Source organism: Saccostrea cucullata, unplaced genomic scaffold (genome assembly GCF_032062105.1).
Source record: "Saccostrea cucullata isolate Sc308-1 unplaced genomic scaffold, CSIRO_AGI_Scuc_v1 ctg144, whole genome shotgun sequence".
Lineage (NCBI taxonomy): Eukaryota > Metazoa > Mollusca > Bivalvia > Ostreida > Ostreidae > Saccostrea > Saccostrea cuccullata.
In genome coordinates, this window is record NW_026930936.1 from 12,679 (window position 1) to 38,595 (window position 25,917).

The 25,917-nt window shown below is 35.2% G+C and overlaps 1 protein-coding gene across 1 annotated transcript; it reads right to left on the reverse strand.

The window, feature by feature from the left end:
- Positions 1-1,211: 1,211 nt before the first annotated feature.
- On the reverse strand, positions 1,212-25,895 carry LOC134230660 (uncharacterized). Its single transcript, XM_062712493.1, has 7 exons — positions 25,735-25,895; positions 23,428-25,068; positions 22,797-23,213; positions 22,276-22,417; positions 4,055-5,028; positions 3,358-3,576; positions 1,212-2,870 (listed from the first exon to the last, which is right to left on the reverse strand). Exons 1-7 carry the CDS (start codon positions 25,838-25,840, stop codon positions 1,285-1,287), a joined length of 5,085 nt encoding a protein of 1,694 aa, XP_062568477.1. The 5' UTR covers positions 25,841-25,895; the 3' UTR covers positions 1,212-1,284.
- Positions 25,896-25,917: the final 22 nt, after the last annotated feature.

Here is a 25,917-nt window from a genome sequence, read left to right on the forward strand (position 1 = left end):
ATTTCTTGATCCGAATAGCCCTTGTTTTCCAGCTTCTCACAATGAAACTATGAGATGAAAAGTGGTCACATTAACTGTTATAAATTCATTAAAGATTCAATGATAAGAGAAAGTCAAGCTTAATGTCATATGATATCTGTATTGTATGTCATACAGTTCAGGACATTATTTATTGAACAGCCCTCGTATAATACTCAAGTTGGAGCATGATTACTATAGATATCGTTATATTTCATAGTTTGACCAGCATATAATTCTTATTTAAAAAAAAAATGAAATTTCAGTGCACCATAAGATGCTCTTCATTATAAGTATTTAAAAGTAATGCGTACTTTCATTTTGAAAAGAGTCATGCATGAAAATATCTTCTTAGGAACAACAAATTCGATTGGAGTTGTATCATATTTATTTACCAATGACAAAATAATTACAGTGCTCGATTTCCAGCTAGCTACTCTATACATATGGAATAATTCCAAAAGATAGTACCCATATATTTTCTAAATACAATGTACTTTCATTATCAAAGATTACAAATCTATCTATTAATAGAACTATTAATAGAATAATCAGTATTACAACCATCAACGGACAAATGCACGTGAAACAAATACATGTACACAATTATACAAAATTAAATACATTACATAATTTATCCAAGGTTAGTGTGGGCACAACATATAGTAGACCTCTCGGGATGAATATAAGTATAAAACATATAAAAAATTGAGGTAGTTATTTTCATAAACAGTATTTCTTCAGTTTTTTGGTTTCCTGCGTGGCGCAGTGGTTAGAACGTCTAGTGTTGTAAGGTAAGGGGTTGATTTTTACGCCGCGGGTTCGAATCCCACTGTGGGACGTGCTTCGGATGAGACCGTATAAACCGAGGTCCCGTTTCGAAGTAGGGGCTGGCACGAAATAGATCCCTCCTTGCTCAATGGCCCTGAGTACCGAGTAATAATTTAATTTTAGTTGTAAAACGTCATTTGATTGGGAAAAAGATTAAATCCATTCGCGGTTTATAATGCGTAAAATGCCCCAAGTTATGTTATATCGTATAACAAAAGTTGAAATAAGCTTCATTCCTTTTTAGGACAAAATTTGCAGCTCTCTATCGGCAAGTGGTCGCGTCGCCATATGAGTGAAAAATTCTCCAGAGGGGCGTTAAACAATATACAATCAATCAATCTGCGGTTTTTGAATGACAACTTAGAAAGAGGGGGTTGGGTTAAATCGTTCATTTGGTCATTTCTAAACATTGTTTTAATAAGGCACAGGAGAAAATCACAGCTTTATACTGATCGACACCACATTGTTTCCAGTATTTTCTAGATCCCCAGTGGTGTCGTTTACTTTGGTCTCGATGTCGAAACCCTTTTCAGAGGAGGCCTTCTCCGATTCTGTCGGCTGCTCATCGGGAGGAGACATTCCTAACTCTTTATCTTCCTTGGAACCTTCTTCTACTTGTTTAAGCGGAAGGTTGTTCTTTTCATCCAGTTTGATCTTGACTTTATCATCTTTCGATTTTTCTTCGTCATTTCCAGATTCGCTATGCATCATGGGACCGATAATTGACAGGAAAAGAGGTAAAACCCATAGGGCGTGAAACAGACCAAAAATCATCACTATTAGCATAAGCTTAAAGAAAGACAAGAAAATGTAACTTTTGGAAAATATCAACATGAGTATTCCCAAGATGGACGAGAAAGCAGAATTGAATATTGGACCCCCAGACCGAGACAGTGCCTGATGGACCTTTTCCTTCCTTGTATTGCCCGAAACAGACATGTAGGCATGGCAGATGTGGGCGCTGAAATCGACCGAAAATCCAACAGTCATAATAAGATCAATCATTGTAATAGAACTCAAGGTCAGGTCTAAGAAGTGCATAAAACCCACGATCCCTAACAGGATGATTACCAAGGTTACGGTTACTATGACAACAAGGAATATATTTGGCATAAATATGGTTGTTACCACCATCATGACCGCAACAGCGATGCCTAGAGTCTGCATGGTGGCTGGAAATATCTCTACATACTGTTCATAAAAAATAAACCCAGGGGTGTACGCAAAGACTGAGAATTTACACTCGGATGCCAGTTCTCTTACATTTTGCATCAAGTTTCCACTGTCTGTGGTACTTAACATAGGCTCTGACATAACGTGAAATCGGGAAGCAATAATAGAGGTTTCCGAACTATCAAATGCTACATCGTTAGAGAGGTCTGGGCGATACTGCATAAACTGTTTAAGACCATTAATGAAGCTTGTTTTGGAAGAATTATTAAACAGACTAGACTGAGAGTAGACATCTAACCAGAATCTGTCAAAATGAGGGGAAATGTAAACATTGTCCTTTACCTTTTTAATATAAGAAGCCATTTCGTTTTGAACTTCCTGTGTATGATAATTCAGTGTTTTGTCAAAATTGAACGAAACTGGCGTCACATCGTCAAAATACTGCTTGTTCCAAACATTAAACTTGTACAAGTAGGACTTTTCTGAAACAAGATTTTGTAATTCAAGACCTTGCTTAAGATTCAAACATCCATATATGGAGAACCCTAAATACGTAATAAACACTAACAAAATGAAAATCTTTCCGACAAAATTACCCACTAAGAATTGACAAAACTTGGTTGGGTATTTCTGAATGAAGTTGCTGTAATCTTCCGGAGTGTCAGCGGGTCTCCCAGCACAACAGCACTGGTACAGGGTGGATCGCCCTTCCTCTTTCAGCTCTTCTTTGGATTTCGTTTTCAAACAAGTGAAGGCGTGTCGTGATTTGTCGGCTCGTCGTTCGTTGATAACCATACACGGCACGAACAAAGTCAGCTGATTTATGTAACAGAAACACACGGCGACTCCTAAAATAAACGAAAACCAATGAAATTATAGAAATCAACACGGAAAAGCAAAGAATAATCATAATCTAGACTGTGTATCTAAAGGTGCTGATAATTCATGTAATATGAGATACGTCTGCATATACAAATTTATACTAGAAAGTGTACACCGGAGGTTACATTATCTTATTACTGTTGTATTTTGATATCAATACAAAGATCTAGCATTCTAAGAAATGGAAGTAACCATTTGAATTGAATCTTGTTTTACGTCGGTGTGATTTAATAGATAATTCATCAAACAACATAATATTTTTATTTGATATACACTGCATTTAATACCTTTTATCTTTTTTATTTAAAAAACTTTAATTGTCATCAATATTATCGAAATGAAGGATTTTAAAGATGATGGAATTTGAATCTTGTGCAGGATATATTTACAAGATATACATGTACTGGTATACATGTACCAATTATACGAACATAACCACACAATCATAATTACCTGTATATATTGAAAAATTCCTTATGCTAACAAAGCTTGAGCTGGATCCTATGCCAAAGGCTAGAAAATCTGTCAACGACGTGATAGAAATGGAGACACCGCTGGTTGCCATGGCAAATGAAATCCGTTGCTGGATGGTTGTAGGTGTTCCGTCACTTCCGGTGAGTGGTGCATCTGCCAGACCGGAGAGTAAAATAAACACGTCGTCTAACCCGATACCTAAATAGAAATACAAAGTAATGCTAAATGAGAGTTATTACCAACGTATAAGAAGACATATTATATTGATGCTCCTGTTCCAAGTACAACATACATTCTTTTGTTGTGTTGTTTTATATTTTATGCATATTCACCGTACGTATAAAACATCAAGAGAATAGCATAAAAGTAAAAGAATTTCTTAACATCTTTTAACCATAAACACGTTTTAAAACAATATCTAGATAAAGTAACTAAAGAATCAATCATGTAATGAAAACGTTACGTATATATGCAGTAAAGGTATTTTAATTTAAAACACTCTAAAATGACATGTAATTGGCTGTGTATTCTTTGAAGCGATTTTTGCAGAAATAATCATGCATCCGCTAAATATTTAACACATTCAGATATAGCTTCAGCAAATTCGAATTTCGCCAAATATCGTACATACTTAAGAGCTTAAGAATGTTTTTGATTTACAATATGTTTTACGTACCTACGATAAGGAAAGGCATGACACCCACTAGAGACACATACTCCACCCCAGCGGCTGATGTCAGTCCAAAAGAACCCAGGATTGCCAGCACTGTAGCCAGAACACCTGCTCGACCCAAATTCGAGCGATCTGCGATACAGTTGATCCGTGTACCAGTTGTTGCAAGTGACGCATAGGTTAGCATAATTGTAAAGGTGAGTGATATCCAAAGGATATCTCCCGAGACGTTATTGTCGAGTTCAATATCCAGTGACTGGGACGTTGATATCGCGATATCCAGAATTGATGATTCATAGGTTTTCATTTTTGAAATAAATTCTCTCTCCCATAGTTTAGCTGTTTCGTTGTTATAGAGGAGAGAGTACTGCAGACGGACCAAACCGGCAGATAGCAAAGTTCTGTTCACGTGACGCACTTCGCCCAGTCTCCGGGAAATGTCGCTTCTCTCATACACTGGGAAAGAAACCCGTCCTTTGTTGAATGCAGTTAGAAATGTTTCAGTGATAATTTGTTCACCCGATACCAAGCAAGATCCTTTGCTTTTGGCACACACGTCAATTAGAGTTACATTTGACATGACAGAAATAGAATTTTGTATAAAGTTATCAATATCTTTTATTTCGTCTATATACCTTTTTTGAAGGATATTTTCACCTAACTTGGTTCGAAAAAGGATTTCTGTTGGAGAATTAACTTCAATTTGTGCCAGAGGATCGAAATTTTCTCTATAATTCATCTCAAATAAACTTCTAGCCCTGTCCCGGTCAATGCTGGCCTGACTGTTTAAGGGTGTATACAGCACTTCTGTGCTGCCCTCACTCTGTAAGCGTAACAAACCGACCCCCAGAAGCAGATTCGCTGATATAGAGCAGATTAGAACTGGCCAGGGATATTTGGAAACGATGGCCCCGTATTTGGCAAAGAGTTTGCTCACAGCCTCTTCATACCTCGTGTAACATCCCATGTTTATATTTCTGAAATAAATCCGATATCATAAATAAAGAATATTGCAAATAAAGAAAGGATATCAAAAAATTGAATTGTTCAAATCATCCAATCTTGCTAGATTTAAAAGAACACAACCTTGTGACGTATTAGCAAAATTCTGAAACTTACGGTAATCATATAGTTCATTGTTTCCATAAATCAGGAAAAAATACAAACATTCTCGGATTTCACGCCACTGTTAAGATATCATCACCCCTTATTCTTTTTTTCATAACAAGGTATTCTGATTTAAGCTGTGTATAGAGCTTACAGATCGAGTGACAACGGGCAGTCGCGGTGAAGGGGATTGTTGAGAAGAGCTAATTGGTGAATTCACCTCGAGTAACTGTGGTCTTTCTTTGTTTGGGGTATTGAAGGAAATGTTTATGATCTGTCATTATTCGCTTGTTTTTTTTTTTTGTCCGGTCAGTAACTTGTTCTTCAAGGTAATACAATTTTGGAAAATCATCCGTTAATTATTTCCAAATAAAAGCGGATATGATAATTAAAAATGTTTATTCAAATTTGAAACAACAACAACAACAACAACAAAATATATCAATGCACCCTGGAAATAACCAAACTGCATGATAAAACCGTTTTTCCAAAAAAGAGTAAAAGAACACATAATTATGATGGAAAAAAACCTTCGACATTTCAAAGAGTGCAGTACATACCTGTCTTGAAAACGTTAACGGTAATCTAACAACCAAACTCTATGATAAACGTGATGACTTTAACTTTTCTATCGTCAACTTGAACTTCCCTTATACCTTCATCACCTACATACGGAGTTTATATATCTCAGTTGATTCGATACGCAAGAACATGCTCTACGTATGAACAATTTCTACAACGAAGTACATGTAAATGATAGACAACCAAGTTGATGAAACAAGAATTTCATCAGGCTTCTTTAAAATCATCATTTCGTAAGTTTTATGGTCGATACAACGACCTTGTCAGTAAATACAATTTATTATTGAGTCAAATACTGACTGACGTTTTTCATACTAATTGTTAGTCCATTATTTATACACTGAATTGACGACGGATTTTCTCGTTTTTTCCCGATCATGTCAAGGAGCACACGGAGGGTGTGACCGGTTAGCAGGGGATGCTCACTCCTCCATGGCACCTGATCCCACCTCTGATGTTTTGGAAGTCTGTGTTTGCTCTGCTCCTATTTTGTATTGTTTTATGGACCTTTGATCTGAAATACTGTTCGTTATCTCCATATGTTTCGAAGACTTCATTACTCTTAACTTCATATTACCCTTTCATAATGGTGAAAGGTTAGTATACCGAAACTGATGACAATATTTATAGATAAAGTAGATGTGGAAATTTCAATCATATAAACATATAAGTTGTTGGGTATGGAGAGTTATAATAAACACACTCTTTATCATTATCATCATATTCATCATCAATTGATAAATAATTTAATATGAACCCATGTTGAAAGTTATCCGAGACGTTTTCCATCTTGTAATTCGTTTTAATAAAGTAAAATTAATTTGTATAATTTATACAAAGAACATACAATGCATTAGAAACGTGTTCGATATAAGACACTGCTATCAAAATAAACTTACCTTAACAGGGAAGAATCCTGCAAATCAATAAACAGTAGTTTTGTTGGCTTTATAAGATACGATCTTACAAATACGGATGACAAGCAGATTTTAATAAAAACTCGTCAAAAACTAATCCGTGTAATTAGCGGTAACTGAAACCGATAGTATAATAAACCTGGCGAAGCTCGGGTATATGACCTGAGTTTAGGGATACACAGAGGGTAATTATGTTCCCCAAACGAAGTTGGGGAACATATTGTTTTTACTCTGTTTTTTATTATTATTATTATGTTCCCCAAACGAAGTTGGGGAACATATTGTTTTTACTCTGTTTCTTATTATGTCGCCCCGAACGAAGTCGGGGACGACATATTGATATTGTACGCATGTTTTTTTTATCCAGGCTGTTTCTCGGAGATGGCTGGGACAATCTACCTGAAACTTTCCTCAAAGGACGATCACTGGTTGTAGTTGTGCAGTGAGGTCGTTCAGTTCCAATATGTCTACCGTTGCCATGGAAACCTGTAAAAAGCGACAAATTTTGTCCGAGAGTGTTCTCTCTGGTCCCTTAAACGTTCGTCATGAAACTTTTCTTATTTTAAGGATTAGTATCTGTAGTTCTGCAACTCGTATTTAAAATTTTCATATAATCGATTATTGCCATGGAAACCGGGTGAAAGTAAAAATTCTTTAATTTCGATTTTCTCAATAACTACTCAGGCAATCGTTTTGAAACTTTCAATGTTTATTCCTTGCAATGTGTCAAAGTGATTTCTACTTTCAAAATAATTGTAATGAGTCGCTCACGGTTGCCATAGAAACGAAACAGAAAAAAAGATTCAGATGTACACATGTGTTCTCCAAGGTCTAGGTCAAAGGGTCAAAGTTCGTCGTATCCAATAAAAGTTCTTTTCACAAGGATTACATATTTGAAATACGAAAGCCCTAGTACTTACCGTTCAAACGTTATGGCTATTTACTATGTTCAAGACGACCCCCCCCCCCCCTTTTTTTTGAAGCACACAGCCAAGTAGAATACACAGATATAACATATACAACTTACAAGTAACTTTTTAAAATCTTCATTCATAAAATTCAGTTCCCGTCATGTGATATTTTGCCATCATTCATTCTCCTTCTGTTTTGTCTCTTGAATTTATAAATATTTTATTTTATCTATATAAAAAAAAATAACGATTGTCAGCTGCATTTATTATCATTTCGCGTTTTCTTGTATATCTATCACTTGTATATTATTCATTTCATTAGATAGTGCAAGTATAAATTAAAAAATTGGTACGTCATTTCCATAGTTTTTATTCATTCATAAATTCTTTGATCCGCTCCTGATGGTTCGCAAAGCCTTGATCACCACTGTATACAAAACATTCATCTCGCCGAAAATGTTCATGATTCCGCTAAACTGAGAAAGTTCACACATGATTTATCATCTCATAACACACATCAGCTCTCTGCAATGCAGAAATGCTCGAATTGAAGGGGAAAATTCAGGAGTTATTGATGAGAAAAATTCAGGAGTTATTATGTCGCCCCGAACGAAGTCGGGGACGACATATTGATATTGTACGCATGTTTTTTTTATCCAGGCTGTTTCTCGGAGATGGCTGGGACAATCTACCTGAAACTTTCCTCAAAGGACGATCACTGGTTGTAGTTGTGCAGTGAGGTCGTTCAGTTCCAATATGTCTACCGTTGCCATGGAAACCTGTAAAAAGCGACAAATTTTGTCCGAGAGTGTTCTCTCTGGTCCCTTAAACGTTCGTCATGAAACTTTTCTTATTTTAAGGATTAGTATCTGTAGTTCTGCAACTCGTATTTAAAATTTTCATATAATCGATTATTGCCATGGAAACCGGGTGAAAGTAAAAATTCTTTAATTTCGATTTTCTCAATAACTACTCAGGCAATCGTTTTGAAACTTTCAATGTTTATTCCTTGCAATGTGTCAAAGTGATTTCTACTTTCAAAATAATTGTAATGAGTCGCTCACGGTTGCCATAGAAACGAAACAGAAAAAAAGATTCAGATGTACACATGTGTTCTCCAAGGTCTAGGTCAAAGGGTCAAAGTTCGTCGTATCCAATAAAAGTTCTTTTCACAAGGATTACATATTTGAAATACGAAAGCCCTAGTACTTACCGTTCAAACGTTATGGCTATTTACTATGTTCAAGACGACCCCCCCCCTTTTTTTTGAAGCACACAGCCAAGTAGAATACACAGATATAACATATACAACTTACAAGTAACTTTTTAAAATCTTCATTCATAAAATTCAGTTCCCGTCATGTGATATTTTGCCATCATTCATTCTCCTTCTGTTTTGTCTCTTGAATTTATAAATATTTTATTTTATCTATATAAAAAAAAATAACGATTGTCAGCTGCATTTATTATCATTTCGCGTTTTCTTGTATATCTATCACTTGTATATTATTCATTTCATTAGATAGTGCAAGTATAAATTAAAAAATTGGTACGTCATTTCCATAGTTTTTATTCATTCATAAATTCTTTGATCCGCTCCTGATGGTTCGCAAAGCCTTGATCACCACTGTATACAAAACATTCATCTCGCCGAAAATGTTCATGATTCCGCTAAACTGAGAAAGTTCACACATGATTTATCATCTCATAACACACATCAGCTCTCTGCAATGCAGAAATGCTCGAATTGAAGGGGAAAATTCAGGAGTTATTGATGAGAAAAATTCAGGAGTTATTATGTCGCCCCGAACGAAGTCGGGGACGACATATTGATATTGTACGCATGTTTTTTTTATCCAGGCTGTTTCTCGGAGATGGCTGGGACAATCTACCTGAAACTTTCCTCAAAGGACGATCACTGGTTGTAGTTGTGCAGTGAGGTCGTTCAGTTCCAATATGTCTACCGTTGCCATGGAAACCTGTAAAAAGCGACAAATTTTGTCCGAGAGTGTTCTCTCTGGTCCCTTAAACGTTCGTCATGAAACTTTTCTTATTTTAAGGATTAGTATCTGTAGTTCTGCAACTCGTATTTAAAATTTTCATATAATCGATTATTGCCATGGAAACCGGGTGAAAGTAAAAATTCTTTAATTTCGATTTTCTCAATAACTACTCAGGCAATCGTTTTGAAACTTTCAATGTTTATTCCTTGCAATGTGTCAAAGTGATTTCTACTTTCAAAATAATTGTAATGAGTCGCTCACGGTTGCCATAGAAACGAAACAGAAAAAAAGATTCAGATGTACACATGTGTTCTCCAAGGTCTAGGTCAAAGGGTCAAAGTTCGTCGTATCCAATAAAAGTTCTTTTCACAAGGATTACATATTTGAAATACGAAAGCCCTAGTACTTACCGTTCAAACGTTATGGCTATTTACTATGTTCAAGACGACCCCCCCCCTTTTTTTTGAAGCACACAGCCAAGTAGAATACACAGATATAACATATACAACTTACAAGTAACTTTTTAAAATCTTCATTCATAAAATTCAGTTCCCGTCATGTGATATTTTGCCATCATTCATTCTCCTTCTGTTTTGTCTCTTGAATTTATAAATATTTTATTTTATCTATATAAAAAAAAATAACGATTGTCAGCTGCATTTATTATCATTTCGCGTTTTCTTGTATATCTATCACTTGTATATTATTCATTTCATTAGATAGTGCAAGTATAAATTAAAAAATTGGTACGTCATTTCCATAGTTTTTATTCATTCATAAATTCTTTGATCCGCTCCTGATGGTTCGCAAAGCCTTGATCACCACTGTATACAAAACATTCATCTCGCCGAAAATGTTCATGATTCCGCTAAACTGAGAAAGTTCACACATGATTTATCATCTCATAACACACATCAGCTCTCTGCAATGCAGAAATGCTCGAATTGAAGGGGAAAATTCAGGAGTTATTGATGAGAAAAATTCAGGAGTTATTATGTCGCCCCGAACGAAGTCGGGGACGACATATTGATATTGTACGCATGTTTTTTTTATCCAGGCTGTTTCTCGGAGATGGCTGGGACAATCTACCTGAAACTTTCCTCAAAGGACGATCACTGGTTGTAGTTGTGCAGTGAGGTCGTTCAGTTCCAATATGTCTACCGTTGCCATGGAAACCTGTAAAAAGCGACAAATTTTGTCCGAGAGTGTTCTCTCTGGTCCCTTAAACGTTCGTCATGAAACTTTTCTTATTTTAAGGATTAGTATCTGTAGTTCTGCAACTCGTATTTAAAATTTTCATATAATCGATTATTGCCATGGAAACCGGGTGAAAGTAAAAATTCTTTAATTTCGATTTTCTCAATAACTACTCAGGCAATCGTTTTGAAACTTTCAATGTTTATTCCTTGCAATGTGTCAAAGTGATTTCTACTTTCAAAATAATTGTAATGAGTCGCTCACGGTTGCCATAGAAACGAAACAGAAAAAAAGATTCAGATGTACACATGTGTTCTCCAAGGTCTAGGTCAAAGGGTCAAAGTTCGTCGTATCCAATAAAAGTTCTTTTCACAAGGATTACATATTTGAAATACGAAAGCCCTAGTACTTACCGTTCAAACGTTATGGCTATTTACTATGTTCAAGACGACCCCCCCCCCTTTTTTTTGAAGCACACAGCCAAGTAGAATACACAGATATAACATATACAACTTACAAGTAACTTTTTAAAATCTTCATTCATAAAATTCAGTTCCCGTCATGTGATATTTTGCCATCATTCATTCTCCTTCTGTTTTGTCTCTTGAATTTATAAATATTTTATTTTATCTATATAAAAAAAAATAACGATTGTCAGCTGCATTTATTATCATTTCGCGTTTTCTTGTATATCTATCACTTGTATATTATTCATTTCATTAGATAGTGCAAGTATAAATTAAAAAATTGGTACGTCATTTCCATAGTTTTTATTCATTCATAAATTCTTTGATCCGCTCCTGATGGTTCGCAAAGCCTTGATCACCACTGTATACAAAACATTCATCTCGCCGAAAATGTTCATGATTCCGCTAAACTGAGAAAGTTCACACATGATTTATCATCTCATAACACACATCAGCTCTCTGCAATGCAGAAATGCTCGAATTGATGGTGGCATGTCAGATTCGTTTTTCGGTAGAACCTCTAAAATGAAAGTGAAAGAGGGAAATTTCAGAGTTCCCACTGGCGTTACAATACACAAAATAATTAGGCTGATCTTCTTCATAAATTACATTTCCCAAGCTTTTATGATAGGAAAGATACTGCCAATTAACAAGTATGAGGCTCAGTTCAGTACATCTGCCAGATTTCGTTTATGCAAGTCTGCAAATTGAGGAACTTGTAATTTTCCTGCACTACTTTCTTCTCCTACCGATTCTAAAAATAATGAGAGGGATGTACCGAATTAAGGTCTTCCGTTTCCAATGGAAAGGACTGATATAACTCAAAGGTTTTCAAACTTAGCGTATGGACTTTTGTTTTAGTGATGATAAAAATGAAAGTCTTGTCTAATACGGGGCGACATATGCTATTGCTTGCAATAGCAGACTTTCTAGTTATTATTCTTATTATTATTATTTTTCTTCCTGGGAAAATTTTGTCCGCGAGTGATCTTGTAAACTACACATCCGACTTAGGTGAAACCTTTTTAGGGTAAGTAGGCATGTTATGTAGATTTGCGGAACGAAGGTCATTTTGCGCGCACGTGCTTGCAAGAGCGTGCACGTGCAACACGTGAAATGACCAATATACTTGAAATTGCCGTAACTTTTATATTTTTCGATGTAATGCTTTGATATTTAGAATATAGAGACATATTATAAATATAGATAAGATGACATTGTCAACATGCCATTTTGCGCGCACGTGCTTGCAAGAGCGCGCACGTGCAACACGTGAAATGACCAATATAATGGATATTACCGTAACTTTTTTATTTTCTGATGAAATCTTTTGAAATTTATAATGTAGGGATATATTAGTAGCGTAGACAAGATGACATGGTCAAAATACCAAGATGTCACGCGCATGCATGTGCGCTTCGCTCTGATTGGCTGAAACTAAATTCTCAATATCTTTCTTGTTTTTTGATAAAATCCTTCGAAATTTTGAACACAGTCAAACATTATGAAGATCTACAGCATGATATATAAGAATTATCATAAAAGCATGCGCAAGCACGTGTTCTGCAATGTGATTGGCTGAAACTTGAAATGCCTGTAACTTTCTTGTTTCTCAGCAAAACATGATGAAATTTAGAATATGAATAGGTATAATGGATTCCTACGTGATACTACTATGTTTGCATGCACTTGCGCATGCGCAATGCGTAAAATGATCAATATATTTGAAAAACGGTGACATTAATAATTTTATGATTTTTTATTGGTTCTTGGAATATATAAAGAAATGTTAATGATTTAGCAACATGCCATGATCACCTTGCATGTGCAAGCACGTGCTTTTGCGTGCAGTGCGTTAAATGACAAAAAGTTTATATCATTGTAGCTTTTAAAATTCTTTTATGAAATCCTGCAATACTGAGCATATTAAAAAAGTTTTAAAGGAAATTGGCACAAAAAAGGAGTTGGGGAGCGTTTGGGGAACATCTGTAACGGTCCCCGTTACAATTAGAACTAGTTTTTCTTCTTCTTCCTGGGTACTTTTTTGTCCGCGAGTGATCTTGTAAACTGTTCATCCGAAGTAGGTAAAACCTTTTTAGGGTTAGTAGACATGTTATGTAGATTTGCGGAATCAAGGTCATTTTCCGCGCACGTGCTTGCAAGAGCGTGCACGTGCAACACGTGAAATGACCAGTATAATAGATATAGCCGTAACTTTTCTATTTTTTGACTATATGCTTTGAAATTCAAAATATAAGTATATATTAGTTGTATATGCATAATGACATGTTCCTCGCGCACGTGCTTGCAAGAGCGCGCACGTGCAACACGTGAAATGACTAATATAATAGATATAGCCTCAACTTTTCTATTTCTTGATGAAATGCTTTGAAACTCATAATATAAGGATATATTAGTAGTATAGACATGATGACATGGTCAAAATAGCAAGATCTCACGCGCATGCACGTGCGCTTCGCTCTGATTGGCTGAAACTAAAGTCTCAATATTTTTCATGTTTCTTGTCATAATCTTTTGAAATTTTGAACAAAGTCTTAAATTAAGAAGATCTACAGCATGATATATAAAAATTTTCATGAAAGCATGCGCATGCGTGCGTGCTGCAATCTGATTGGCTGAAACTTTAAATGGCTATATCTCCTTTGTTTTTTGACGAAATGCTTTGAAATTTAAAACATAGTCATGCAGTAGGATATCCTACAATACGATATAGAAAGAAAATCATGAAATCACGCGCATGCACGTGTGCTGCAATTTGATTGGCTGAAATTTTAAATGGCTATATTTATTTTGATTTTTTGACGAAATGTTTGGAATTTTAAATATAGTCTTTCATTAAGATATCCTTCAATACGATTAAGATAAAAAATTCATGAAATCACGCGCATGCATGTGTGCTGCAATCTGATTGGCTGAAACTTCAAATGGCTATAACTCCCTTGTTTTTTAACCAAACAGGATGGGATTTAGAACATAGATAAATATAAGAGACTCCTACAAGAAGGTGTATTCATCATGTACTTGCTTGCACGTGCGTGCACGTGAAATGAGTAAAATTAAAAATACACTCGAATGAGTGTATTTTTTAATACTTTTGGATAACATCTTTGATATCAAGTATATTAAAATATATAGATAGTGTAGACACGATAATATGGCCGTTACGCACATGAACACGCGTACAATGCTTAGATTTAAATATATTTTGTATTCTTCTGGGAAGACCTTGATAAGTTTAAATTCCATTAAGTATTTCTTATTTAATAGAGATTACAGGGAATATGGCACCAAAAGGGAGTTGGGGAGCGTTTGGGGAACATCTGTAACGGTCCCCGTTACAATTAGCACTAGTTTCCTTCATATTTCTATGATGTACGCCATCATATATCAGAGAAAAAAAAACAATTTAATAACAACATATATACTAAAAAATGTTTGTCTGATTCCAGAAATCGATGATACCTGGGTATAATTATACAGGGATGTACAATATGTTGTCGGGTTACGGTAAATGAACAGATATGAACTTGAAATTTAAAAATTACACTAGTACAATATTAGAATTGTTATTAAAGTTCTTTTGGACAATAAACCCATTCCTATTTTTTTCCTCTAGCTATATCAGCCATTTGTAACGAGAACTGCCATTTTACCAGTTTATTGGTACAGGTTTTATCTCTATGGTTCTTACTTAACAACTTTCTTGTTGAAAGCAAAGTTCGTTTACAGCACTGACATTAATGCGTGAAAAGAATATATTGCATATATAAAAATTGTGCTTACTGCATTAAATTTTCTAATATTAATAAACAGAAGTTTCGATTTTTCATTTATTATGTCATTAGCGAGCACCATTTATATAATAAGCCTAATTTTAAAAAGAAAACTAAGTTAAATTTGGTAATATTTGACATATAATATTTGGGAAATACAGTTTTTTTCTTTCATCTTTCAACTCGTAACAACCTGTAATAGGGTGAAACTCGCCATCTATATTGTTTTTTAAACAAAAGGTCTTACAATACCTCCCCATCTCCTCTGGTTTCAATTTATTTTTTAGTTCTGAATATAGTTTAATTGTTCCTTCGTATAGTCGATTAAGGTACAATCTGCATAAAATGGATATCCAAAATTTAAATTCGAAAATGGATTACATGTCACTCTTTTGGAAAGAGTGGAGAAAAACACAGAAAAAATATTTAACGACATAATCGAACAAAATGTCACACATAATATGAAAGCATCTTTACTTATATGGTCTTCAAAATTTCATATCAAAATGTTGTATATTGGTATCAATTTTGCGTGATTTATCTGGACATATCATTAAGTCACGGAGCAGCAAAATCTTCGACGTCACGGGCATTAATAAAAAATATGAGCTTTCATTTTCTCAACATTTTTCCAAGAGTTCCGGTACAGTTTGAGTTACCTTATCTGCTCAACATCCATACACTATTTCTTGTCAAACTTAAAATCTACAAGTAACAGCTTTTTAAAAAGATTGCCTGACTAAACAATCAATATCTGCATGAGAAGTGATAAACCTTTTGAGCAATGCTTTTGTTTTTGAGAACCTTGCGTAAATGAAATCTTGATTTTATTTAACTTTTAGAAGAATCATCTCTACACTGCATACTAAAGAGTTGGTATTCTGTGGGGGTTTTGTGCAAGTGGGGTGATCTGCCCTTGGATCTAAATTGATTTCGAACTTCTTTGTAATGTTCACCTATTATAAAACCTGTTACCAAATCATGCACTGTCAACATTCTAAAAGATGGATATAATTAAATACACATTTTGTTGGAGTGTATTTTCTCCACTGAAGTAAACAGTAGTTATGTGTGTTAATTATTTTTTTTCTTAAAAAAGGGGGGGGGGTAGTCCTACTATCATATATTGAGAATGAAATAAGTAAATTCACTACTTAATTAGACCTGTGTGGAAAGAAAAATCCAAGATTTTGCACTGGTTTCTTATTTATTGTGTGCATCTGTACAGAGACATATAATTGTTCATGCAGTCTCCATGACTTTGTTGAAATGCGTTGTTTATTATCATTGGACTAGTCCATTTATGGAATAAACCAACGGCGGGATCAGGAAACAAATTAGAAAAATCATTTCTTTTTTAGTGTTTCATGTCCGTATACTGATATATTATACGATATGCTGTTTAAAGAATGAGGTAAAACAATTATTTGTAGACAGAATTTCTGAAACATTAGAAGGAGGTTAAAAGGATAAACTCTAATTCAATGGAAGTTAGAACACCCATTTATACAACAGAACAATCCAAGGAAAAGGCGCGAAGAAAGCAGTGACATTTGGCGCGAAAAGAGCGATTCACTCGTTTCATAGAATATAAATAGACTGATCCAGTAGTATAGACATGCAGAAAAAAGGATACACGGACATGTTGAAACGGTGAATCACATGGAATAATCGCTCCATGCAAAAAGATTAAAGGAAGTAAACACTACAGTATTTTGCATCAGTAATATCATTCTTTTTTCTGAAAACTGTTTCTTTTAAAATGCAGGTAAAGAATTCCAATGTAAATCAGCTTGCACAAAATCTAGCTCTCTAGGTATGATCTTTTAGTTTCGAATTTTGCAAATATCAATCCTTATACAGCCTGACGCCGTGACGTCAGGCAATAAAACAAGTAAAGCATTTTTTTTTTTGGTTTTAAAACCAAAAACTTCAGGTATTGATGGGATATAGTGTGACACTGGTCACTCTCAATCACGTTCTTTACAGTCCAGATCAAGTTTTCGTCGATAATTATGGAACGCCGTAACTGCCTTATATGGAGAACTTTCATTATATGCTGATATTTTGTCATATGCTGGTACTTTGTCATTATATGATGGTATTTTATCATTATATGCTGGTACTTTGTCATATGATGGTATTTTATCATTATATGCTGGTACTTTGTCCTTATATGATGGTATTTTGTCATTATATGATGGTATTTTGTCATTATAAGCTAATAATGTTGAAGTATCATCATATAATGACAAAATACCATCATATAATGACAAAGTAGTAGAATATAATGAAAAGTAGTAGCATAAAATGACAAAGCAGTAGCATATAATGAAAAGTAGTAGCATATAATGACAAAGTACCATCATATAATGACAAATACCATGATATAATGACAAAGTACCAGCATATAATGATAAAATACCATCATATAATGACAAAGTACCAGCATATAATGACAAAGTACCAGCTTATAATGAAAGTTCTCCACATAAGGCATTTACGGCGTTCCATAGATAATCTTCTTCCCGTCCTCCAGTATAGCCTATTTACAGAGGTCTAACGGTCTAAAATTTCAAATTGCTATTTGTAGACAAATGTCACGCGTAATTTTTGAATGGCCCTCGTAAATAGCGTCAATGAGGAACACTCTAGCATCCTTTAATTTTATATCAACTTTCGAGTTCTTGTGTGGAGAATTACATATAGTAACTTTGTTGATGACAAATCACAAGATAAGAAAATTTCTGATTTCCATTTTTATTGAAGAAACAGTTGTCTATGATAATAAACACTTAAACAGCCTAGCAAGGTTTTTGGTTTATCGTTAGGAATGATTGTATGAAGTGTATGTAATGGTCATATACATTTTGATGTTACTATCTTTAGAATTTGGTGATTTATTTAAAATCATCTAAAAGTTAATATTTTGGTAAGGAATAAAGATACAATAAAAAAATAGAGAAATTAAGGTCTTTTGCTAATTGAAAATAACATTTAAAAAATTAATTCTTGGATTCTAACAACAATGCGAAACAACAGGGAAATAGGCCTAAAAGTATTAAAAATCTTCAGAATTGACTTTTTTTTAGCATATATAATACCTTATTTTATCGGAATGCCAAGTCTCTTATGAGCAAGTTTCTTTTCGGAGTTTCTTCAATAATAACACCATCTCTGACTCTGAACACATTCTGTGGCATAGTAAAATATAAATTAATAATTTTGACATGTTGATATGTACTTTCAGACATATTATTTTACAAAGTCCAAAATGTACCTATAGTTGTTAAACTTCACATATAAAAAGAAAGGCAACTTTTCATTTATAAAATTAACCAAACACGTCTGAACCACAGAACAAAGGATAATATATTTACAATATGGCAAATTATTTTACAGGAAGAAAACCTGTCCTATATGGACATATAAAATCTAGCATTATTTCATCCTCTCTCCAGAGTTGTCGTTCCCGCTACGCTCCCACATTCTCTCTCCAGAGTTGTCGTTCCCGCTACGCTCCCACATACACCTCTGTCAACGCTTGTTTTGGAAAAATTGTAAATGATTAAAAATTGTATAAATAATCGTTTATAATTTATTTTAATTTGTTACACCTTAAAACGTTTTTTTAATTATGATTTTAATTTTTACTCCGCAAAATAGTTCCCGTAAAACTTTGAAAATAAGTCGTTTTGAGGGAATATAGGTTTGAAATAAATGATGAATTATCGTCTTTATCAATAATTACAATAATTAATTGCTATTTTTACTTTAAATTTTCGCTGTTTAAAATTTGTACAAGAATCTTGTACAACGAGCGTTGACAGAGGTGTAGTGAGCGTAGCGGAAGACAACTCTGGTTAGAGAATGGCATTATTTTGGTGGAGGGTTTCACAAAGTTTTCCTTCCAGATTTCAATTTATTTACTCTCTCCCTGGAGGGCGATTTCCTGATTTGTGAGTTTAGAAAAACCCCTGTAGATAATTTGTCTTTTTAAGGTGCAATAATTTTTGGGTAGTGTAAGAGAGATAAGGATTTCGGGATTTTTTTTAGCCGTTTGAAACACATTTCAAATGGACAGTATACGTTAAAAGACCAGAACCCAAGGTCATAGGCCACGGTCAAGGTAAGTAAATATTCATTTTCATACTAAAATTGACTTTTTCGACACAAAATTTGCGGGAAGAAATGAAACTGGAGAAACCATATAAATGCTAATAAATCTACTAGTATAGTATTAATAAATGTTTTATTGATAAGTAAGTCACTTTCCAATATGTTTGTACATGTAATTTTGAAAACGGTCATCGTGATGATGTTTTGCTTTTTGGTATTGTTTCAGATAGATCAGCATATTTCATTTTCAACCTGCATGAAGGAAAAGTATCCTTTACTGAATACTGTGAAATCACAAATTTTTGTGGAGGTTAATTTTCGTTGTTTTCGAGGTACCACTAAGCTGCATGGCTGAGGTTAAATTGGGGCATTTAAATCATGTTTGCGGTATGACTGTTGACTTAATGGACTTGAAGTATTTCTTAGAAAGATACAAATGTCTTGTCATAAAAGTTGTACTGTTAAGGTATAGTGGGTCTTTGCTCTATGTTAAATGTGTATTTTATTGCAAACTTTGAGGACTATCTTTAAAACATAGGTAATCAGAGATTACAGAGCTCACCTCAACGAATGTTGTCTTTAAGTAAGGCAAAGTCACACAATTAACCAACAAAAAGTATACATTCCAAAAATGAAAATATTTTAGTAATTTTGATCTGATACTTTGAAATAGACCTACATAAAAAATTTAAACTAGTTCTCCTTCATGAAAATGTAATGAAAATCAAGCATCTGAAGGAAATTTGAGAGTTTTCATCTCTTGATGCAACATTTGTGCAAGTTTGGTTTATACAGTGTTATATAAGCCTTATAGTTTTTGGTAATAGACCTGCAACCATAACTTTTACCTTGTCTATTATCTGAAAAATGTATGTTGAATTCAGCATCCGAAGCAAGTCCATTAGTGTGCATCCTAAGATGTATCATCCATGCAAGTTTGCTCATTATAGGGCTCATAGTTTATTTGAAATGAAACATGCATCAAAAACTAACATTTTCACTCATCCACAAAAAGTAGGTCAGATTCAGCATCCGAAGCAAGACTGGTAGTATACATCCTTAGATGTATCATCTATGCAAGATTGGTCATTAAAGAACTCATAGTTCCTTGGAAATGAAACCTGCACCAAAAACTTTTACCTGTTCACTCAACCGGAAAATGTAGTTCAGATTCAGCATCCGAAGCAAGCCTGGTAGAGTGCATCCTTAGATGTATCATCCATGCAAGGTTGGTAAACATAGGGCTTAAAGTTAAGTACTTGCAAATGAAACCTGCACCAAAAACATTAACCTGTTCACTCAACTGGAAATGTAGGTCTGATTCAGCATCTGAAGCAAGCCCGGTAGTATGCATCCTTAGATTTATCATCCATGCAAGTTTGGTCATCATAGTGCTTATAGTTACTTGGAAATGAAACCTGCACCAAAAACTTTAACCTGTTCACTCAACCGGAAAATGTAGGTCAGATTCAGCATCCGAAGCAAGCCCCGTAGTATGCATCCTTAGATGTATCATCCATGCAAGTTTGGTCAACATAGGGCTTATAGTTCCTTGGAAATGAAACCTGCACCAAAAACTTTAACCTGTTCACTCAACCGGAAAATGTAGGTCAGATTCAGCATCCGAAGCAAGCCCCGTAGTATGCATCCTTAGATGTATCATCCATGCAAGTTTGGTCAACATAGGGCTTATAGTTACTTGGAAATGAAACCTGCACCAAAAACTTTAACCTGTTCACTCAACCGGAAAATGTAGGTCAGATTCAGCATCCGAAGCAAGCCCCGTAGTATGCATCCTTAGATGTATCATCCATGCAAGTTTGGTCAACATAGGGCTTATAGTTACTTGGAAATGAAACTTACACCCAAAACTGCTCCAAAAATGTTAACCTGCTCCAAAAACATTAACCTGGTCATTCCTTTGCTGAAATTGCAGCATCTGAAACTTTGTCTGGTACACTAAAACCATCTTCCATGCATGTCTTATCAATATAGGACACAGAAGTAATTAAAAAGAAAACTGCTCCAAAAAACTTAACCTTAACCTGGGACGCCGACGCCGACACCGACGCCGACGCCGAGGGTATCACATAAGCTCCCCCCAACTTCGTTGAGGTGAGCTAAAAATGGAGCAAAGACCCACTCATATTGAAAAAGTTTATTTATTGAAGTATGAGAAAATGATCTTTTTTGCTCTTTTTGGTACGTGAATGCTTTTCCATAGGTACAATTTCAGTCTTCGTTAGTTTTTTGTAAATGGCAGAGATTCTACATTAAGTATACTTTAGTGTTCAATTAAATATCAAAGAAAATTTGGACATAATTGAGATATAATTTTTCGCATCGTGTTTGTTGCACTATAGGCACTTCGTCAAACCTTATCCCCCATCTTTGAAAAAAACTATAGACACCTTAAAAGAGTTGTTTACTGTAAAAATAGAACACACCTTTATTGTATCATGCAAAAATCGATTTAAAACTACCAGTGAAACCGAAACTTGAGATATTTCAAAACAATTCTTTATTGAAACATACACAGACAAGCACCTTCCGCTGAGAATGACCCCAGCATGCTGAGGTCAGTGGCCTTTACTGGTGTCTTACTTGATGGATAACTGAAAACCAATCTAGCATTCCGATCATGTCACAAAATTCTCTGCTCTGCGGCTAAGAAAGAAAACGGACAAAAAAAAAATTAATAATAATTCTCAAGAGGAAACATAGCAATTCATATACTAGAAGAAATCTGTTTTAATATGATAACACCCCACCCCTTTAATTAAAAAAAAAATCCATGGAGAAAACGCATTTCAAAAGAACAAACAAATAACGATTCCCCCTGAAGACACCCAGAATCTCCCGTTCCTTGTAAATTCAAAAAGATTATCTGTAAAAAATCTCTTTAAGCAAAATTAAGAATTGTAAAAGTACATGCCTTATATGCATTGTTTCTTTCTATTTTTAATTTTTTATAATTGGATGATCTTTGGGTGAGCTCAGTCTCAAAGGAATTAAAAGTGGGAAAGTTAGATTGAGATCAAAAGTGAGCTCGTCTAAGTTTTAAGGTCCTCAGGTCCGATAAGTGTTATGTATTATAGAACCGACTTAAAACTCAGTTTTTACAAACCTTCTGTGGCTGTGCAGTAGACAGCTCAGTACGACAATAATGATCACCCCGGCTATTGACCCAAGTACAATCAGAATTAACTCCCCTGTCGAGTATTTGGACTTATTGGATTCTCCAGCCCGCGACTTGGCTGCCATATTAACTGCAATAGAAGATACAATATGCTGTCTGATCGTCTGATTTAATGTCTTTGGATATCGATATCAATTTTCTTTACGCGTTTTTTTTTTCACGATAGAACAAATCCTTGAGATATTGCTGAAGTAAATCAGATTTAATTTTAATTAATTGATAAATTAAAAAAAAAATGATTAAGGATTGAAAACGGCTCAGTCAAATTAAGAAGAGCAATTATACGATGTCAAGATGCATAGATTCATTAATTTGACTGCATCATAATTCATTAAAAAAATAATAAAAAGGAATCTTATCTTTAAATTGTTTAATGATTCAGTGTCATTTTAGCAAAATGGTTTTAATAAGACTAATATATCATGAAACTTATGATATGAACTTCTAACCTTCACAAAATGCTCCATCCCACCCACTTACACATCCGTCTGTGCAAATCCCCGACTTAAAATCACAAACATCTGCCTTGCATGTAGAGTTACAAGCCTCCGAGCACAATTTGCCAAAATATCCACTCATGCACCCATTTGCGCATGCGCCATGAACGCAGTTACCATGAAGACAACGTTCCCCACACGTTTTCTCGCATTTACTTCCGGTTCTGTTGGTTACACATTGGCTGCAATGTCCAGACTGTTCATCACAGATCAGACAAGAATCTACACAGCTAGTATTGCAGTATGGACCGTACAATTTGGGCTGGCACTTGTGTTGTCTGCATTCTCCACTAGTCCGATCACAATCTCCCAGCAAACATCCGGGGCACTCCTTCTCGCACTTCTCTCCATATCTACCAGGTTTACATTCTTAAAAAATACAGCATGTATAGAAGAACAAATTAATTTCACAAAATGCATTATATTGATGGGAAATTTATTGAACTGTATAAACAGTAGTTGTATATTAACAAGTTTTAGTGTAGTTGAGGGTGACATCGAAATATTACTGGTATAAAAAACGTTGTACCAAAGTTGTTTTTTTTTCTTTTGGTCTCATTCCAAAAATCTAGCCGACACTTACCAAGGCATCTTCCTGTCTCTTTATCACATCCCAAGTCACTGCAGCGTGACGAACAGGGAAGGAAGCAGTGATAGCCGTACGTTCCCGGAGTGCAGCCGAGCGTGCAGTTCCCAGTCTCCCAGTAACAGGTGTTATTTTTACAGTTACGCGGACAAGACACCTGACAGTATGAACTGTAATAGCCGTGATTACAGCCGTCCAAACACTGACCACCCGAGCTATTGCACTTCTGCTCCAGACAGTTTTCACTACAGCGAAACTGGCACTGGTAATGGACGCCGGACAATGAATACCAACCGTCTTGACAACCATAGGTACAAAGTCCGGTAACTCCGTCACAAGAATCATTTAAACAGTTATAGCAAGGTTTACAGAAACCGGATAGAAAATCGCGATAATACCCCGGTCCACATCTGTAACACAGGACAAAGTGGTCTACCGGAGAATAGTTATACTCCTTGCACTCCAGGCAATGTGGGAAATTATACGAACAATTGAAGTCACACTTGGACATGAACCATCCTGGAAGGCAGCCATTTTGACAGGTTCCTGTTGTACTGTTGCAAGTGGTTTGGTTTCCCTTGAGACAGTTTTCACTACAAGTGTCGAAGCATTGGTCCCCTATATAATCGTCCTGGCAACCATTAATACAATTTCCGTTTTCAGCGTGACAAATGCCCTGATCAGAGGTTTGGTTGCAATGTTCACTACAAGGACAACAGGCATCCTCAAAAAGAAACCATGATGTTTCGTTTTTACACTGAGTACATTTATTATTTGTTACATTCGAACACTCCGAAACTTCACACATACAATCTCTTCCTTTAAACCCATCTATACAAGTTTTACATTCTCCATCCCTTTCACAATTTTTGCATTTAGTGGGACATGAAAGCTGACAAGAATACCCGTAAAAACCAGCTTTACAAACATCACATGTTGTTGTATCGGAACAACGATCGCAGTTCTTAATACACTTGTTTTCACAATACTCCCCAAACCACCCACTCTCACACGAGCCGCATTTCCCGGATTTTTTGTCACAAGATTGTGTTCGGCAATGTGATGTGGGACAGTTCTTCTCGCAATGTTTACCATACCAGCCATCGAGACACTTGCTACAGGAAGTGATATCATAGGTACAAAGCGAGCAGTGTTCATCTGTACACTTAGTGGAACATTGATTCCCGCCATATCCTGATTTGCAAGTCCAACAAGAGCCGCGTCTTTGGTGACACGAGGACGAGCCACAATTAACAGGACAGCTGTTGTTACAGAAATCTCCCCACAAACCATTGACACAACCGTAGGCACAAGAACCCGTATCACGTTCACAACCGAGAGAGCAGTTTGTGGAACACTTGTATTGGCATTGAGGACCAAAATATTCATCCAGACACCCAAAACATACTCCTTCCTGATCACAGTCGTACCTACACGTAGACGAACAGTTTGACTGACATCTTCCCCCATAAAACCCGTCTTTACAACGTTCACATTCCCCTGATGTTCTGTTGCATCGTAAACAGTTGGGAACACAAGTTTCATTACAAGAGTCGCCAAAGAAGCCATTCATACAGGAACCTTCACATCGACCAGACAGCGTGTTACAGCCTCTCAGACAGTTAGTACAGTTTTGATCTACAACATTGAACAGACAGATCAGTGATATACCGGGGTAGTTAGAAAAAATATCCAAAAATATAAAAGGATTGCAGAAAATTGTAGGACAAAGATTGAAAACAAATTATTTCAAGACCCAAAAAGAACGACTTCAAGCTACAGGTTCTCTGCATAGAAATTTAGAATTTTGAAGTGGACAAAAATATGTATTATTTATTGCTTTTGTTGTAAAATTTAAAAAAAGATGGTTTAATGTTTTTACACAGTATTTTAAAGCCCAAAACTGCTTAATGGACAATACTGATATTACAGTATTTGATACTTGCTTACATGTATATTGAAGATTATTTGTAGACAGGCTTTGCATATTATAATAAGGTGTTGAAAAATGCATCACACTTATGTCATTTATGAATCACATTGTTTGACTGGTTAGGCGTTGATTAAGGATTTTGAACCAAAAGAAAATATACCTATAAATAGAGCAGATAAAAAATTATATTTGATTTTAATGATAATTTGTATAATTGGTGGAACAACCCCTCCCTACCCTATACGTGAATCCTTTAGTTATAAACACAAAACAACGGATCCGATTTACATCGGTGTTGAAAGCGACATTCCAAATATAGTAGTGTGCAGAATTCTAATCACTCAAAACTTTTACACAAACGATTACTTTACCTTGTGTTGAATTTAGAGTGACAGATATTATTCCTACAGCTGATGAAACATAACAAAATGTGACAACTGTAACAATTATCAAAAAACAGAACTGTAAACAATACATAATTCAAGTAGCGACAATTTAGTCTATAGTTAACTTTGTCCGTTCTTTATTTACTCGGAGGTGTACAGATATCTTAT

What these genes read in the sequence shown, in the direction of transcription:
- LOC134230660 (XM_062712493.1), bottom strand. Translation starts at nt 25,840, where the DNA reads ATGTATTGTTTACAGTTCTGTTTTTTGATAATTGTTACAGTTGTCACA. An exon ending in GGATGGAGCATTTTGTGAAG is followed by an intron (nt 22,418 to 22,796) that starts GTTAGAAGTTCA and finishes CTTCTATTGCAG; the next exon opens with TTAATATGGCAGCCAAGTCG. An exon ending in CTACTGCACAGCCACAGAAG is followed by an intron (nt 5,029 to 22,275) that starts GTTTGTAAAAAC and finishes GATTTATTTCAG; the next exon opens with AAATATAAACATGGGATGTT.